At 38.4% G+C, this 16,398-nt stretch overlaps 1 protein-coding gene across 27 annotated transcripts in view; it reads left to right on the top strand.

Annotated features, from left to right (window-relative positions):
* tns1b (tensin 1b) overlaps positions 1 to 16,398 on the top strand; it is a 252,192-nt gene that overhangs the window by 145,716 nt on the left and 90,078 nt on the right. For all 27 annotated transcript variants that reach the window (XM_077215637.1, XM_077215634.1, XM_077215632.1 and 24 more), the window contains one exon: positions 13,265 to 13,306. In XM_077215637.1, coding sequence (XP_077071752.1) covers positions 13,265 to 13,306 — 42 coding nt within the window. The remainder of the gene's footprint in view (positions 1 to 13,264; positions 13,307 to 16,398) is intronic.

Here is a 16,398-nt window from a genome sequence, read left to right as displayed (position 1 = left end):
TGAAGCCAGAAACAACCCTGTTTAATGGCTTTTCAGTGAATTCAGGAATATTTCTGTGGTCGGCAGAATCTTGTAGACCTGCTTTCTCCTCGCTCCATGTTTGTTAAATCCTCCTCCACTAAATGAGTTGGCTGGCTGGTGGCTAGACCTGTGTTCTGAGGCCGAATAACAACGATCAAATCTCAATATGAATGTACAATTTTGGATGAAAAGGTTCACTGTAGGTGTTATGATCTAAAAAAAAAAAACATAACTTCACATAATCAAGATAGCTAATGTGCCAATCTAATGATTTTAGCAATGATCTGGTGGTAATTTTGGCAAAAAGCAAGTTTTTTTTTTCACATTTTAAGTAATTTGTTGTTTTAAGATCATTGTGACATATGTATTCATGTGCATAAGTACGGTGGCCGACAGAGCTCAGTTTTACAACACACATGTGCTCCAAATACTTACAACACAAGCAAATACAGAACCACACTGCAAATAGCACAGAACACAACGGAAATGTTTCCAGAGGACCCCAATAAGTGACGAACCCAGATGGGACATGCTGCTTATTGCTCAATGTTTATGTTTTATTTTATTTTTTACTTTTTTTTCTTGCAAAACATACAGAGATGACATGTTTATCTTGCAAAACATGATTAATTAACATTTGCAGCACGTTGAGCTCTCTCGGCCACCGCACATAAGGGTAAATTAAACAAAACAAAAAGGCACATCTGAGTTACATTTCAGCCCAAAAGAGAGAGAAAATATTGTGTTCTTTAAAAAAAAAAATCTTAAAAAATGTAAATTAAATTATAAAAATTCATCATATAAAATAATAACATTAAAATATATTTTTAATATTATATAATATTAATTACATGATATTATTACAATTATTTTTACATAATCATAATAATATGTTGTACTACATTTTATTATATACAATAATCACATTAAAAGTATTATAAGAATTTGCAGGATACTGTATTGTGGATAATGTTATCAATGCAAAAAAATGTATTGGTAATTTCTGTCTTTTTAAATATATAATTTATTTATTTATTCATTTATTATTATTATAATTATAGATTTTGGGTGAAATGTGACCTGCCAGTTGCATAATGGCTAAGACTAGTCTTACAAGTTAGCCATACTTTTTTTTTTTTTCTTTAAAAGCCCTTGCACACTGAGTCTGAAATTCGCATCCGAATTTTTCACACGTTAAAAAATAAATACGACCTCACCTGTCAATCATGCTTGCACACTGCATCCGAAACTTTCGTCTGTCATAAAAAAAAATTCGGATCGTTATTCGCATCCATAGCAAGCTGTTTGAATGGTGTTTTGACAATTCAGAGCCACCGAATCACAAATACGAAAAAACGCATACGAACATTTCAGACTCAGTGTGCAAGGACCTGAAGACTGTTCATAACTTTTTCAAATCAGCCTGCTAGTTGGTCATACTAGTTCTTAAGACACAGTCTTAACATAATGGCTTTGTTTATGCAACTGGGTGATCATGTTTTTGTAAGATTCACTCATAAACTGACCTTGTCAGTACAAAAGTACAGAGATGCGTTACGTTCCCTATCCAGGGTGATCTGCTGTATTGTACTTTTTGATATGACACGAGTAGACTTCCAGACACATACTTTACTTGGGCGTTATCTCTACATTGGTTGTATTTTGAAGACATGCTTCAGGCTTTCTCTCTCAGAGCTGTGTACAGTACCTTTCTCTAGAGCCATCTGGTCTGCGTCTGCTTCACCACAATGTGATATTGGCCATAATTGGCCATGAGAGGGTGAAACACATGCCGGGCCTCGGATGACATTAAGCAGACCCAGTCTTTCCAGGTCTTTCTGTGTGTATTCAGTGCCCATGCCCTTTAAGGCTCTCGCATCCTCTCTCGCTTTCTCAGCGCATACAATGCTTTATGCAGTACTTGACATGTATGAGTCTGTTTTGTGGGGTCCTTCCCCTGTTGTGAGCGTTAACCCAAGGTCAGAGGTTTGCTTTGGGACGTTTCTTTTCGCAGGTTCTCACAGTTCAGAGTTGTTTAGCTGAATACCATCTTCGGAATTCTTTCCGTAGAACTCTCCCGGGATGGAAGACAGGCACGGACCCTCCATTAGCATGATGTAAACACAGAGTGCCACTGAAATGCACAACCTCTTGTCTGTTTACATTTGTTTTTGTGCTGGAAAATTTGCAGGTGGCCACTAAAACCGTGAGAGAAAAGCAGCTGTCACTGATGTCATGTTCCTCACCTGCGCCATCATAACCCCTGGGTCAGATACACTGGAGACCTGCTCGACTTTCCCCTCCTAGTTGGCGATATATTTTTTTCAAAGGTTGTTGTTGTTTGAACCATGCCTGGACATTAACCAAACACATCTAAATCATACTGTAATTGACTGAGGTGCTGAACACAGGAATGAAACAACATGTCCTTTTTAGGTGTTCTGTGTGCCGCAATTCGACAGATATCTCCAGATCTTTGAGCCGAACAGCTGCTTGCCTCCTCAAACAACTAATTTCCACAGTTTATGAACCAAAACAGAGTTATCAGATAATCCGATATGATGAGGGGTTGCAAGGGAATCAACATTCTTTTGATGACCTATCCAAGCCCTCAAACCCCTAAAAAATGAGCAGTCAACCATTTCAGGACTTCTCCATTTAGAAGGGGTCATATTTATACTTTATTTGAATTATTTTGATTAATTAGTTATTTTTAAAACAATTAATATGCATATTGATTAAAAATAATTACATATATTATTACATTTTATGAATTAATTATTATTTTTGTTATTTTATTATTATTTGTTTTCTTTTTCATGCAATATAATTTATAATTAAATCAAATTAAAATGATAAAACCATTGTAAATTATAATACAATTTTAGAATATTAAAGGCAGGGTAGGTAGAAATCCCCAAAAATACTTTTTTCCAAATTTGATTAAACTGTCTTTATATATCAATGCATAATTAAAATGTAAGTAATCTGGAAAAGAAATTATAAAAAATTGAGTGTCTGTAGTCCTCTCAGGACTGCAATAAACACAGCTCATTATTCCATTAGCTCCCACCCCCTCACTTCTCGGCTCCTTCCAAATCCACGCCCCCAAAACAAATGAACGCGCGATCCCGGCCGTTCGCTCAGCTGGAAGAGTCGGACGCGTTTACCGGCGCAGAGCAGAGAGGAGCGCAGTGCATGTCAGACATCATGACATCATGTCAGAATCAGAAGTAATAAAATAACTAACTTTATCAGTATGAATATAAACGAATCAAACTCAATACAAGGCAAAGCTATAAATAGCTTCATTGATACAGTTTGCCGTTACTATCAGTTACACTGTGATGAAGGTGAATTTGTAAGATTCATAACATATACAGGTACAACATAAAGACATAGGTAAACATATGTAGACCATATAACAACAAACCAAACGTGAAAAAACGGAGCAGGTAGAGTTCACGGTGAACATAGTAACAAAGTTTAGGCAGAGGGTAAAGCTAGCTATAAAAATAGATCCACTAAACTTTTTAACCTAAAGTTAGATTTGGCGAAATTAAACAAAACAGCTTGCAACTGCAGATAGGCCTATTGCTTATTTATCGTCTCAACCCTGGCTCACTAACACGTTATACCAGTCGACACCAAAGTTACACTGTCATAGCTAAGCCAGTGTAACCTTAGTTATGCTACGTAACGTTAGGTAGCTATATTAGGTAGCTATGTGTGCTAGTGATACATGCTTCATGAAAAAATAAATGCCATCAAAATGAAAACAGCAAGATTACCTGTCCAGCAGAAATAAAGCCATCATGGAGTCACTTTTCAGCCCCTTGAGATCACTCAGTTGTCGCCACCGCTGGAAAAGCGATATTGACTCTCGTATGATTTCTTGATTTATCCAAAGACTTTTCAATCATATCCTTTTCAAAATATTGTCTTCTTTTTTTTTAACTTGTTTGACTTCGCTGCCTCTATATGCAGGTACTGAGAATTTTGACTGTTCTTTCTCTGCCACAATTGTTATTACTAGCTTCCGTCCGTGCCTCTTCAGAACGGGTGCGCGCATTTGGGCTGCTCCTGTATCAGCAGAGGTGGTATCCATGGTAGCGAGGGAGAGTGACAGTTGCCCCAGCCAATCATTTCTTTCGTCCCGAATGGAATAATGAGCTGTGTTTATTACAGTCCTGAGAGGATTGCATTGATATATAAAGACAGTTTAAACAAATTTGGAAAAATGTATTTTTGGGTAGTTCTACCTACCCTGCCTTAATATTAATAATAATTTAGTCAACATTTTTGTACACTGCAAACAGTCAGAAAATGTTCATTGATCATTTTCTATCAAAACTCTGATTAAACTGCCACTATTTGCAGCTGTGCCTTTAAGGTTTCTTTGTCATTTTTGTCTTTTTTTGTCCTTCGGTAACTTCCTCTTTACGTCAAATTATGACAGATTTATAGAACAATTAGCACTGCTTTTTTAAATGTGGAAACTGCAGAGCTGTAGGTGCTACACACAGCCAGAAAATGCACAGGTTTGATAGACTTTACCTCATTTGTCCTCTTATAGTTAGTTGTTGTTGCTCTAGTTCCTGTGATCTTTAACTTAAAAGGATAGTTCACCCCAAAATTTAAATTGTGTCATCATTTACTCACCCTCATGCCATTTTGAAACTCTTCTTCTGTGTTCCCGTACAAGAAAGTCATTGAGTAAACGATGACAGAATTGTAATTTTTGGATGACTATCCCTTTAAGTTTCCGAACGTAGGGGTTGTTGATGTGAAAATGGTCGTGTTCAAATATATTTTTCTGGCTGGCTTAAGGAAATACAGACAGCACGTTACATGTCCCACCAGAGACAGTAATATACTGGACCACTGTTACACCACAATAAGAAATGCGTATCACTCCGTCCCACGGGCAGCTTTGGGGCTCTCTGATCACTGTTTGGTTCATCTCATACCGACCTACAGGCAGAAACTGAAATCAGCTAAACCTGGAATAAGGACTGTAAAAAGATGGACTAATGAAGCAGAGCAGAATCTACAGGCCTGCTTTGATTGCACTGATTGGACTGTTTTTGAAGCTGCTACCAATGATCTGGATGAGCTCACAGATACTGTAACATCATATATAAGTTTCTGTGAGGATACATGCATTCCTACCAGGACATTCTTATCATTCACTAATGATAAACCATGGTTTACTGGGAAACTCAAACACCTTCGTCATGCCAAAGAGGATGCTTACAGAAGTGGGGATAAAATCTTGTATAACCAGGCCAGAAACAGATTGACAAAGGAGATCAGAGTTGCTAAAAGGAACTACTCTGATAAACTGAAAAACCAGTTTTCATCCAACGACCCATCATCAGTCTGGAATGGCCTGAGGAACATCACCAACTACAAGTCACCATCCCCTCGATCTGTGGACAATCAACACCTGGCTGACGATTTAAATTCATTTTACTGCAGGTTTGAAAAGCCCTCGTTCACACCACACACCCGGTCTGATCTGCACTTCACACTTTCACCATCACCTCCTGCACTCCAATTATCACTCCCCCCTCCTGCCATCCAACCTGAGCTTAAGGTCTGTGTGGAGGACGTGAGCCGAGTCTTCAAAAAACAGAAGACTAGGAAAGCCTCAGGCCCAGACGGCATCTCATCTGCTTGTTTAAAAGCCTGCGCTGACCAACTGGCCCCGGTCTTCACGCAGATCTTCAACAGATCATTGGAGCAGTGTGAAGTTCCCTGCTGCTTCAAACGCTCCACTATCATTCCTGTCCCCAAAAAACCCAAAATCACTGGACTTAATGACTACAGACCTGTCGCTCTCACGTCTGTGGTCATGAAGTCGTTTGAAAGACTGGTGCTGGCCCACCTGAAGGACCTCACTGGACCCTTGCTGGATCCCTTTCAGTTTGCTTACAGAACAAACAGGTCTGTGGATGATGCAGTCAATATGGGACTGCATTATATCCTGCAACATCTCGACAGACCAGGGACTTATGCAAGGATCCTCTTTGTGGACTTCAGTTCGGCCTTCAATACCATCATGCCTGGTCTTCTCACAGCCAAACTGACCCAGCTCTCCATACCATCCTCGATCTGTCAGTGGATCACCAGCTTCCTGACGGACCGGCAGCAGCGAGTGAGACTGGGGAAACACACATCCAGGACTCTCACCACCAGCACTGGCGCCCCCCAAGGGTGCGTTCTCTCCCCACTGCTCTTCTCCCTGTACACTGACTACTGCACTTCTAAAGACCCCACTGTCAAGCTCCTGAAATTTGCAGACGACACCACTGTCATCGGTCTCATCCAAAACGGTGACGAGTCTGCTTACAGACTGGAGGTTGAACAGCTGGCTGCCTGGTGCAGTTATAACAACCTTGAGCTGAACACGCTCAAAACAGTGGAGATGATCGTGGACTTCAGGAGGAACAGCCCAGCACTCCCCCCACTCACCATCATGAACAGCACTGTGGAAGCAGTGGAGTCATTCAGGTTCCTAGGCACTATCATCTCTCAGGACCTGAAGTGGGACAATCACATTGACTCCACTGTGAAAAAGGCCCAGCAGAGACTGTACTTCCTTCGCCAGCTGAGGAAGTTCAACCTGCCACAGGATCTGCTGATTCAGTTCTACTCAGCCGTCATTGAGTCTGTCTTGTGCGCTTCCATCACTGTCTGGTTTGGTTCAGCTACCAAATCAGACATCAGGAGACTACAACGGACAGTCCGGACTGCGGAGAGGATCATTGGTGCCCCCCTGCCAAACCTCCAGGACCTGTACTCTTCCAGAGGGAGGAAGAGAGCAGGTAAAATCATCACAGACTTCACTCACCCTGGACACCACCTGTTTGAACTGTTACCGTCAAGACGGCGACTCAGAACAATGGCCACAAGAACATCTCGGCACAGGAACAGTTTCTTCCCACAGGCCATTTCCCTCCTGAACAGTTAACACTCCTCCCAAGGTATATGCCTGTAAGTGCAATACTCCCACTGTTTAGTGCAATATCCTACAACTCAGGTGATACTTATATGTAGATTTATTTATTTATAATATTCAAAACACTGTAAATAGGTTCATAATCTGTAAATCTGAAAATGTCTATTCTGACTAAACCCAACTGTGATAGTTTTATTCACATATATTTATAAAAAAAAAATTTTTATTTTTTTTATTCTTATAATTTGTAGTATTATGTTTCATGTTGTACTTGTATTTGTATATGTCCACTGGAAGCCTCAGTACCAAAACAAATTCCTTGTGTGTGCAAGCACACTTGGCAATAAAGCTCTTTCTGATTCTGATTCTGATTCTGAACTTCTATATTTAATAAGCCTTTTTTTTAAGCTTGAAGTTACAGTACATAAATAGTACATAATATACAGTAAATAGTTTATTATCTATTTGTTAATAGTTAATAAGTTTTATCTATAAATTTAAACTACATTTAGATACCTCATGATATAACCCCTTTAAATCAACAGAGTAATGTACTGTGCTGTTGGAAGGAACATGCACTTCCTGTAGCCACCAATAGGTGGCAGCAGACAATATGGAGTGTGTACTTTCGCTTCTGGCTTCAAATGCGTCCTCCTCTTTGTGGTTTCCTTTTGTTTCCGTTACCCTGCACTGTGTTTGAGGACAGATCTGATCTACATCGTCGCAGTTCTGTAAGCTGTTCAACTACGTCAGTGACTAAATGTCTAAGCACTCTGAACATAGAACAGGCAGTTTTTCTCATCATTAGTTGGACAAGCACATGGTACATTTGACAAAATGCCTCTTTTAACTGTGCGGTTTAAGGAATTTTCATTGGGATATAAATCTGTGGCCCACAGAAATGCACATGAAAGCTTTTAAAAATGCCTTTTATACCTGTTGCATACAAATTATGGTCTGAGGGGTGATTTAGGACAAATAGCTGCTGATCATCGGTATTCCAGGGGGGAAATAAAGGCATGGAATGATGGCTCGCAGTGAAACATAAACTACAACTTAAACAGAAGCACACAGGGAGCCTTGTTCTAAATGCAGAGACTAGCAAAACAAAGGAAGAGTATTTCGGGATCCCAGAAGAAAGGCTGGAATACCACATTGGGAGGGAAGGAACCAGTCTCACCGAACTGACATGGACACTCCCTCAGCTCCCAAACTGAAGTGCTTCCCCATCTCTGTCTGTCCTGTGACTGTATCTGCTCGCTGTGGGTGCACTAATGCTGTTTTCCATCCAAAGTCAGAAGTGGGATATTCCTGGCTTCTGACCGTAAAGGAGTCTGATTGTATACCATGCTAGAAAATCCAGTTTTAGTGTTTTGAAACATGGTCGATGGTTTTTAGCTGGACAAAGCTAATCAATAGCTCGTAAAGGTCACCCGGATTTTGCCAACATATTGTGTTGATCCTGGAAACATATATCTGTCCTAACCCTATCCCAACCCCTATTCCTATACACTTCTAAGTTATTCCTATACACTCTATCCCATACACAGATGCAGGAGCACCTAACCCTGGTTGTGAGCCTAATCTTTACATAAACTGTAAACTTGTCCCTCAAATCTGATTGGAAGATTGGAATGTTGTTCCAGGATCAACACAGATGTTGATCCAGGAACATGTCGTACTTGGTTAAATTATGTCCACCAGCTGGGAAACCATCTTGAACCAGCAACAAACCAGCTACTAAATGGTCACACCAGCATATGATGATCAAAATGTTTTTTTGGAACATAGACGTTTTTCAACTATAATGACCATCTTAGTATTGGTATTTTAGGGCTGCAAACGTGAATGCACTAAATAAATAGTATATTTAAAACTATGTATGATGCATGTGAGTTGCAAAGATTTATTATATAGACTACCATGCATCTAAAACTAGAATTAATTTGTGGCCATTTTAAATTCCTAGAATTTCATTTTATTTTAATGTTATTTTAATTTAATTTCACAGATAGTTTTTATTTTTATATCTGTTTACTGTGCTTATGTAATTTGTTTGCATTTTAGTTTGTGTTAATGATAGCACTGCTGAATAAGAATAGATGTTTAAAGTCCAGCAGACCTTCTTCCACAACTACCATCCTAAGCTGGATTTTCCAAGAGGTTTGCAGGTTTTTGGATTGACATAAAACAAGTCTTCTATTGCAGAGTGTAAACCATGCTATGCAGTGCTAGCATTTGTTCTGCAGATGTCCATTTTTCAACCGATGTTGAAAACATCACAACATTACACAGCAAATCTCAAAGGTCAAACTGCTTTTATGATGATGCAACAACTAAGACTAATGGATTTACTTGATTTGCTTAAAAGGTTTAATACTGTGTATATCTCTCTAGTTAATGCCATCTTTTCGTACCATCATACATCTGCATCATCTCTACAGAACTCACTTACACACTTTCCTGCAGTGGTAAATTCAGCCTTTCCTAGTTGAATGCAGCATAGCATTATACCATTTTAAAAAGTAAACAAAAAATCTATTGTGATGATATAAAATCAGTGTAGCAGATGACACTCATTTTAGAAATGTTGACCTGCCTGTGTAGATTTAGGATAGAAATATTAATTATAATGATAATAGGGCATTCATGGTTCCACATAAGTACCGTCTGAGTTTATTTTAGCTACATGTCATTTTAAAGGAGGCTGTTCACCCAATTTGTGCCTTCCTGCTAGGAAACTCCCTGTGTTTTTTCCCCCCCTTTCTACAGTATTTACTTAAGTGGGCTATAATTTGTGTTCTGTGAATCGGTTCAAGCGAATGGTATGATCATATGATGGGCCGTGTCAGTCTGGACCAAATTTAGTCAGTCACACATGCATTTCTCTGTCTTTTTGATCAACTTGAGCACAGATCTGCCCCTGTAATCCTGTCAGGTGGCCCTTGTTAGTCGTGATCACTAAGACATGCTTCACTATTCTGTGGCTCATATACTTAGGGCTAGGAATTTTTCAAAACAAAAAACCTTATTCAAACTTTGTCGCATAGCATCGCTTAAGAATTGGCTTCCTTTCAATTCATGAGTTGGAATTAGAATTGGGCACACTCACAGGAAGTGGAACTGGAATTAGAGGAAGTTGAATTAATTGAATTACAGTTCTGTCAAGAAAATGTGAGTGTTCTTGCAATCTGATCCATTAATTAGTATATAAGGATATAGTATAAAAAAATGTAATAAAATATTTTTTTTTTTTTACTTTCAAACAAGGCAAGCCAACATCCATCCATCCATCCATCGAAAAAAAAGTGCATGTTTTTTCTCCTGCTTAGTTTCAGGAAGACATCAAAAGTTGATCGCAAGAGCAACTCAGGCAATTATTGTGAAACAACAGGATGAAACTCTCCTCACCCGACGCACTCTGTACAGGATCGTTGTCCACTAAGCTCCAGTATGACTGATGGAGCTGAAAAAGATCAGTTCTTGTTAACATTTTAAGAAGCAGTCTAAACCACATAAGCCTGAAGGAAGTCTTGCTGAGCATGTAAGACCAGAGCACTGACTTTACTTTGGCAATAGTAGCCTGATGATTAAGAATCTTTGCCACTGATGTACAAAAATTGCAGCTTTTATCCAAGATTGTGGTGACTCAGGATTTAGAGGGTTGCTCAATGCAAAATATTGCTCACCATCATTACTATGGTGCAATACTCTTAACCCAATATCCTGGGAAACTGTCTCTGCAGTCAATACATAAACATACTGTAAGCCACGGTTATTGTAGTTTTGAATTTTTTACATTTTGAATTAGCCATTATTTTATCCGAATTTTTTTACATTTTGTTCTCATTAGTTTTCAAGTTTATCATTGTTAGGTTTTGCATTATTTTTTTCTTGTTTCAGTTTATTCACTTTTCATTTTAGGTTTAGTATTTTAGGGCCGCCAAAGTTCGTGCACTAAATAGTATAATTAGTGTATATTTATACTAAAGTATAAAGTGTCTAACAGTGTGTCATTTTGATTTTATTTTATAAAAAAAAACATTTATTTATTATTATTATTTATTTTTATTTTTGTACTTTTACATTATCGTAGTCTCAGATATTTTCCTTTTTACATTCACTTCAGGTCGATCCTGAAAAATAAAAGATCAAAGGATCGAAGAAAGATGAAAATAAACAACAAAAAACATAGAAAGCAGTAGAGGAGAAGAGTTTACAAAATCCTGAGAGCAGTTGAAGCAAGATGAGAGAGAGCGTGTTACATTTTGCAAAATGTGCTAAGTTTTACCATTTGGAGCAGTGGAGAAGAAAAAGACTCCCAGCGGCACCAGTATCGTCTTGTCTAATCTGCACACGGTTCTCAGCCAACCCAATCTTTTCATTGATATTCCAGCACACTCCCTGAGACTGAAACTAGATGTTGTTGATGCTGAGGGGAGTTTATTCATGAAATTATCTTTCCTGTGAATTTGCATGCTGGCTTTAATTGTGTGTTGTTAACTTCTCTGAAAGTCTCTGCTTTCCATCAGATGTGGTTATAAAAACTTCTGCAAGGAGCTTCTTGGCAAAGGAGAGACAGAGATATGTGATCTAGAACAGCTCAACAGGTTATGTGTTGTTCCACCAGCAGTTGTACTGCATCTGGCCCAAAGTTTTTTTGTGACCAGTGAGGGCTATAATGGGTTTGGTGGTGGTCATACTAGATGGACATAATAAGGTGCTCAAAAGCTCACAGAAATGTGATGTTGCCAAGCGCTCTCGCTCGGTGTCGAGGGAGCGGATGCGCTCTAGTTAGCGGTTGAGCCTCAGCTCTGGGAGGCCGTTTTGGGGGCTGCAGTAGTGCAAACTCTACAGCTGGGGTATCATTTCCCTCCATCTTTATTACTCTTGGAAGACAGACTTAGAGAGTGTTTTTTCTCAGGAATTGAGACTGACATGTCGGGTCTCTTGCGGAACACAGAGATTTGATGATTCACATTACATCACTGACCACTCAGACCTCAATAGCCTGAGGTTTCGCCTTTCAGCAGAGGCTGTTTTGAATCTCGTTTAGGTTTTGGACAATTCCCTGGATGCATTTCACGTATTTTTTTAATGCTATATAATCATTTTTAATCCTTTATAACAAAACACTGCTTATGCATATATGTAAATATATGCATGATTAGTATATATAATTTTAAATTTTAAAATGGTATTTTTTTTATTTATTTATTTTAATTTAATAATTTTAATTATATATAATTTTTCTAAATAAAAATCAATGCATTATATCAGTTTATATATAAAAACAAATATTATATTAGTTTATTATATATATATATATATATATATATATATATATATATATATATATATATATATATATATCTGGAAAAGTAAAGCAGCACATAGCGATCTCAGCACTATCTTGCCCATGTCTTGCCATTTCTACATGGTGATTTCTTGTGTTCTTGTGCCATCTCAGACTTGCATGGGTATTATGAGGCTAGCCAGACTCAAGCTGGCCCATGAATGACATCATGGATTCCTGGGGGCCAGAGTCCTCATAAATAATTACCTTTCTCTGGCTCAGGGTTGACGGGGGAATAAACTGTGCTGCAGATCCTGCGCTAAACTTCTGTATATGGTCCTTCTCGGCCACTGGGCAGATTCCCCCCTCGTTCACAGTGACGCTGGAGCTATGCGCTTTTGTCTAAATATTTACCAAGCTGTTTAGTGATGCACCTACACACTGGACTCAGCCCATGTCTTCTCTTTACTCGATGGCGATGTTTGATCTGTGTATGACATAATTATTTTACCAAATAGTTTACACATTGCATTTACATTTATGCATTTGGCCAAGATGATTTTATCAATATATCAGTTCATGCGTTCCCTGGGAATTGAACCAATGACCTTGGCGTTGGTATCACATATGCTCTAACTTTTATTATTGATTGTACATTGAGTTATGATTAGTTGAAATGCATTGAAATAAAATTAGTTAATTGTATTAATACAATTGTTAGTATTACAGGGATTTGTAATTGACTTTTTTGGCTCTCTTTGAGCATTCATTTGAATATGTTAAAATGTTTCTGTAAAATATATGTAGGGAACTAGGTAGATCAAAATCTTGCTGTTTATAACTATGCATCATTGGTGCATGTAGAAAAAAAAAATCACTCTTCATTCTGAATCTGGAGTATTTGTGGATATCCTGAAGTCTTGCTAGTTGTTATACTTGTCAGTGTCTTACCTGCTTTCTTTCTTCTGTTTTCTTTACCTCAGGCACCCAGCAATGACCTCCCTCTGAAACATATTGAGACAACAGTGAGTATTTCAAACCATGTTTGAATGTTAACATGTGTATGTATGTTTTCTTAACATCAGTATGGCCAATGGCATATTTTGTAGTTCATACTGCCTTCATCCACAAACTTTTCCTTTTCACTCACCTTCTTTAAAGTGAACATTGACAAGCTTGTTGGGTCAGTGTGAACATGACGGTTATATTTCCAACATTCTAAGTACAACAGCCATATGTATAATGTTTGAAGTGTTGCCGTTTGTTGGGTCAGTTTGAACACGGTGTAAAGTCATTACTGACAGCTTCAGAAATAACGGCTTTAAGATATAAATATTTAGGTCTTTAGCTAACACTGTTGCTATGCAGCTTCTGTAGTCTAAACTTCACCAGTCTAAACCTCACAGAGTGTTGAAGCTCAAATTATTGGTTGGATTAGCTAAACACAGCCTCGCTGGGGCTATAATGACTGCCCAATGAATATGCTTTAAAGGGACAGTACACTCAACCCCCCTTGTATGATACTAATTTATTCCAAAAGAACACAATGAACAATTTCTTTCAGCTCTCTTCCCATACAACAGCAGTTCAAAGTGAACACAGCTGTTATTTCATGTTGCTTTTAACATCATACATGTTTGGAACAACATGAGTAAATATTGACAGGATGTTAATTTTTGGTTGACTGTCCCTTTAACTGATTATCCGAGGAAGAGATCTGAGTTGTATCTCAAGCATGTGTGTTCACTTGTGCCGCAGCCCCCCTCTCAGAAGCCCCTCCGTCCACCCCGTTCCTCATCCCCCTCATGCCTGGGTGAAGAACACTCACTCCAGACACAGCTGTGGGATGACTAACTGCCTTGATCCAAATAAAATTCAGACTTTAGTTTGGAGCCGTCCATATGAGCATGAGTATGCTCAGAGATTTAGGGACAGAGCAACAGACACTTATAATCCCCCTGAAACATCATTAGATCGTTTTATTGATACAATATTGAGCTGGATGGTAGCCAAAGGAAATGGCGAAAAAAGCAAAGCCCTACATGTACCCAGGGGTGTAAGAACAATCTGAAAGTGGGTGGGGTGTTTTAAACCCCAGGGAAATTACTGCCTTGTTTTTCGTTCATTCCACAGCCAGTTGGTAAAGGCTTATGACTTTTTTTAAAATCATTATTTCATGTGAATGGCAAAAATGGCTATTTTTTTAACAACTCCACCAAGTAAAGAAAAACAATTAATTAATTCTTCATATGATTTAAAATTAAGAATTATCATTATGATATGGAATTGTTATATGAATTATTATCGATTATTGCCACTGGTTCTTGCTGAAGCTCAGAAGTGATGCGTAACACGAGAATGAACCTCATTGGTTCTTGAACCTCTTCAGAAAATTTGGACTGAACCGCTCAATTCATATGGATTCGTTTTACGATCTCTTTGTGAACTTTTTAAAGCATCAAAGTAGTAGTTGCGATGCTGTCAATGGAGGGGCAGAAAGATCTCAGATTTCATCAAAAATTCTTCATTTGTGTTCTGAAGATCTTGCGGATTTGGGAAGACATGAGGGTGAGCAATTAATGACAGAATTTTTAATTTTTTTCTGTACTAACCCTTTAAACATGATATGCTGGGGTTCTAATTACACATCAAGCCGACGTAAAAGAACTAACGGCGATGAAAGCTGACTGTGTTGTCGACTCTCGTCGGCTGCTCTCTGGCCAAAAAGTTGCGCTTAAACATTAAAATAACTAAAGGTGACTGTCTGCTAGCATGTGCGCTCTACGCCTGCGTGTAAGGAAATATCTGTCTATATCAGCAGGTATCAGTTGGCTATATTCATCATTCAAAAAGGGAAATCGAAAGTAGGACTTCATATATACAAACCATAAACAAAGCAGTGCTTGCTTACCATTCGGATCACTTTCCAGGCAGCTAATGTTGTTTGCTTGCTTTCATCACTTTTGCTTTTATTACTGTGCAATGACTCATTCACTAAGCCGAACAGCCAATCAGATTTTGCTCTGCCGATTCATCATCCTCAATCTTCCAAAATACAGGCGACATTGTCCAACTAGTGCCAACAGTGCAGAACACACCAAACAAACGGTGCTGGCCGATGCCAAAAGACGGGCCTTAATTTGAAGTCAAACCGATTCCTCCTGGCTTCTTCAGCTTTAGTGCCCTGATGCCAAAAAGCTGTATATTGCTGTGAATTAAAAAACGTTGAGCTTGTAATTCATCATGCTGCATTATTCTTGGCATTGAGCGTTTCTGTGAATAATCCAGAATATAGCTCTCTAGATGTTTGGAGCAGTGTATGTTTGCAGCTGTGTCAGGCAGTATTACTCATTCTTGAGGCATCATTGGACATGTGCACCACCCTCACCTCAAGGGTCTCTCATGGTCAGTTAGTTGTGGTTATCATGATGTCTTTGATTCTCAATAACAAACTCTTTGAATCTCAAAGTCATTTGACTTCTTGTGTCATGTTTTTAGTTCAAGGGCTTGTTTTTCCAGGAGAGCTTGATAACATGCTTGTCTGTTTTTCTCTCATTTCTCATTTAGACCATAATTCTCCTGCTGAAGCAGTGATTGAGATATATATATTTTGAAATTGGCTTTGGTTTGACTATAGCCTTTGGATTTGCATATTATTCTTTCTGGCTCTGATTTTGATGAGTCGTATTATGAGGAATCACATTTTTCCTAAACTTTTGATATAAAGGCTTCATTTTACTATGAAAACATACTGTAACTTTCAGAACTCAAAACGTCCTCCATAGTCAAGTCGTCGCCTTCATTTATATAGCGCTTTTAAAAATATAGATTGTTCAAAGCAGCTTTACAGTGATAATAGAAAATTTAAGTAACAGAGATTTGCTTTTACAGCAGCTCTAGAACAAAGTTACTGTCTAGCTAAAGTTAGTTTTGATTGATTCACTTCCGTCGCAACGATCATTAGTTATTAACTTAGTATTAACTAAGTAGTTAATTAGTTATTAATATGTCATGCTAACACGACACCGTTCTAACAGAAAACCCTTAATGCGATCCGGTCGCTCATTTGCACAAAACAGTGCCTGGTGGCTCGAGAATGCAAACCATGAAATAGCAT

The sequence above is a fragment of the Siphateles boraxobius genome, unplaced genomic scaffold (genome assembly GCF_051911475.1).
Source record: "Siphateles boraxobius isolate OS27281-9 unplaced genomic scaffold, OSU_SipBor_1 7, whole genome shotgun sequence".
In the NCBI taxonomy this organism is placed as follows: Eukaryota; Metazoa; Chordata; class Actinopteri; order Cypriniformes; family Leuciscidae; genus Siphateles; species Siphateles boraxobius.
The sequence above is the reverse complement of the archived record's forward strand: the minus strand, read 5'-3'. Positions and strand labels throughout refer to the sequence as shown.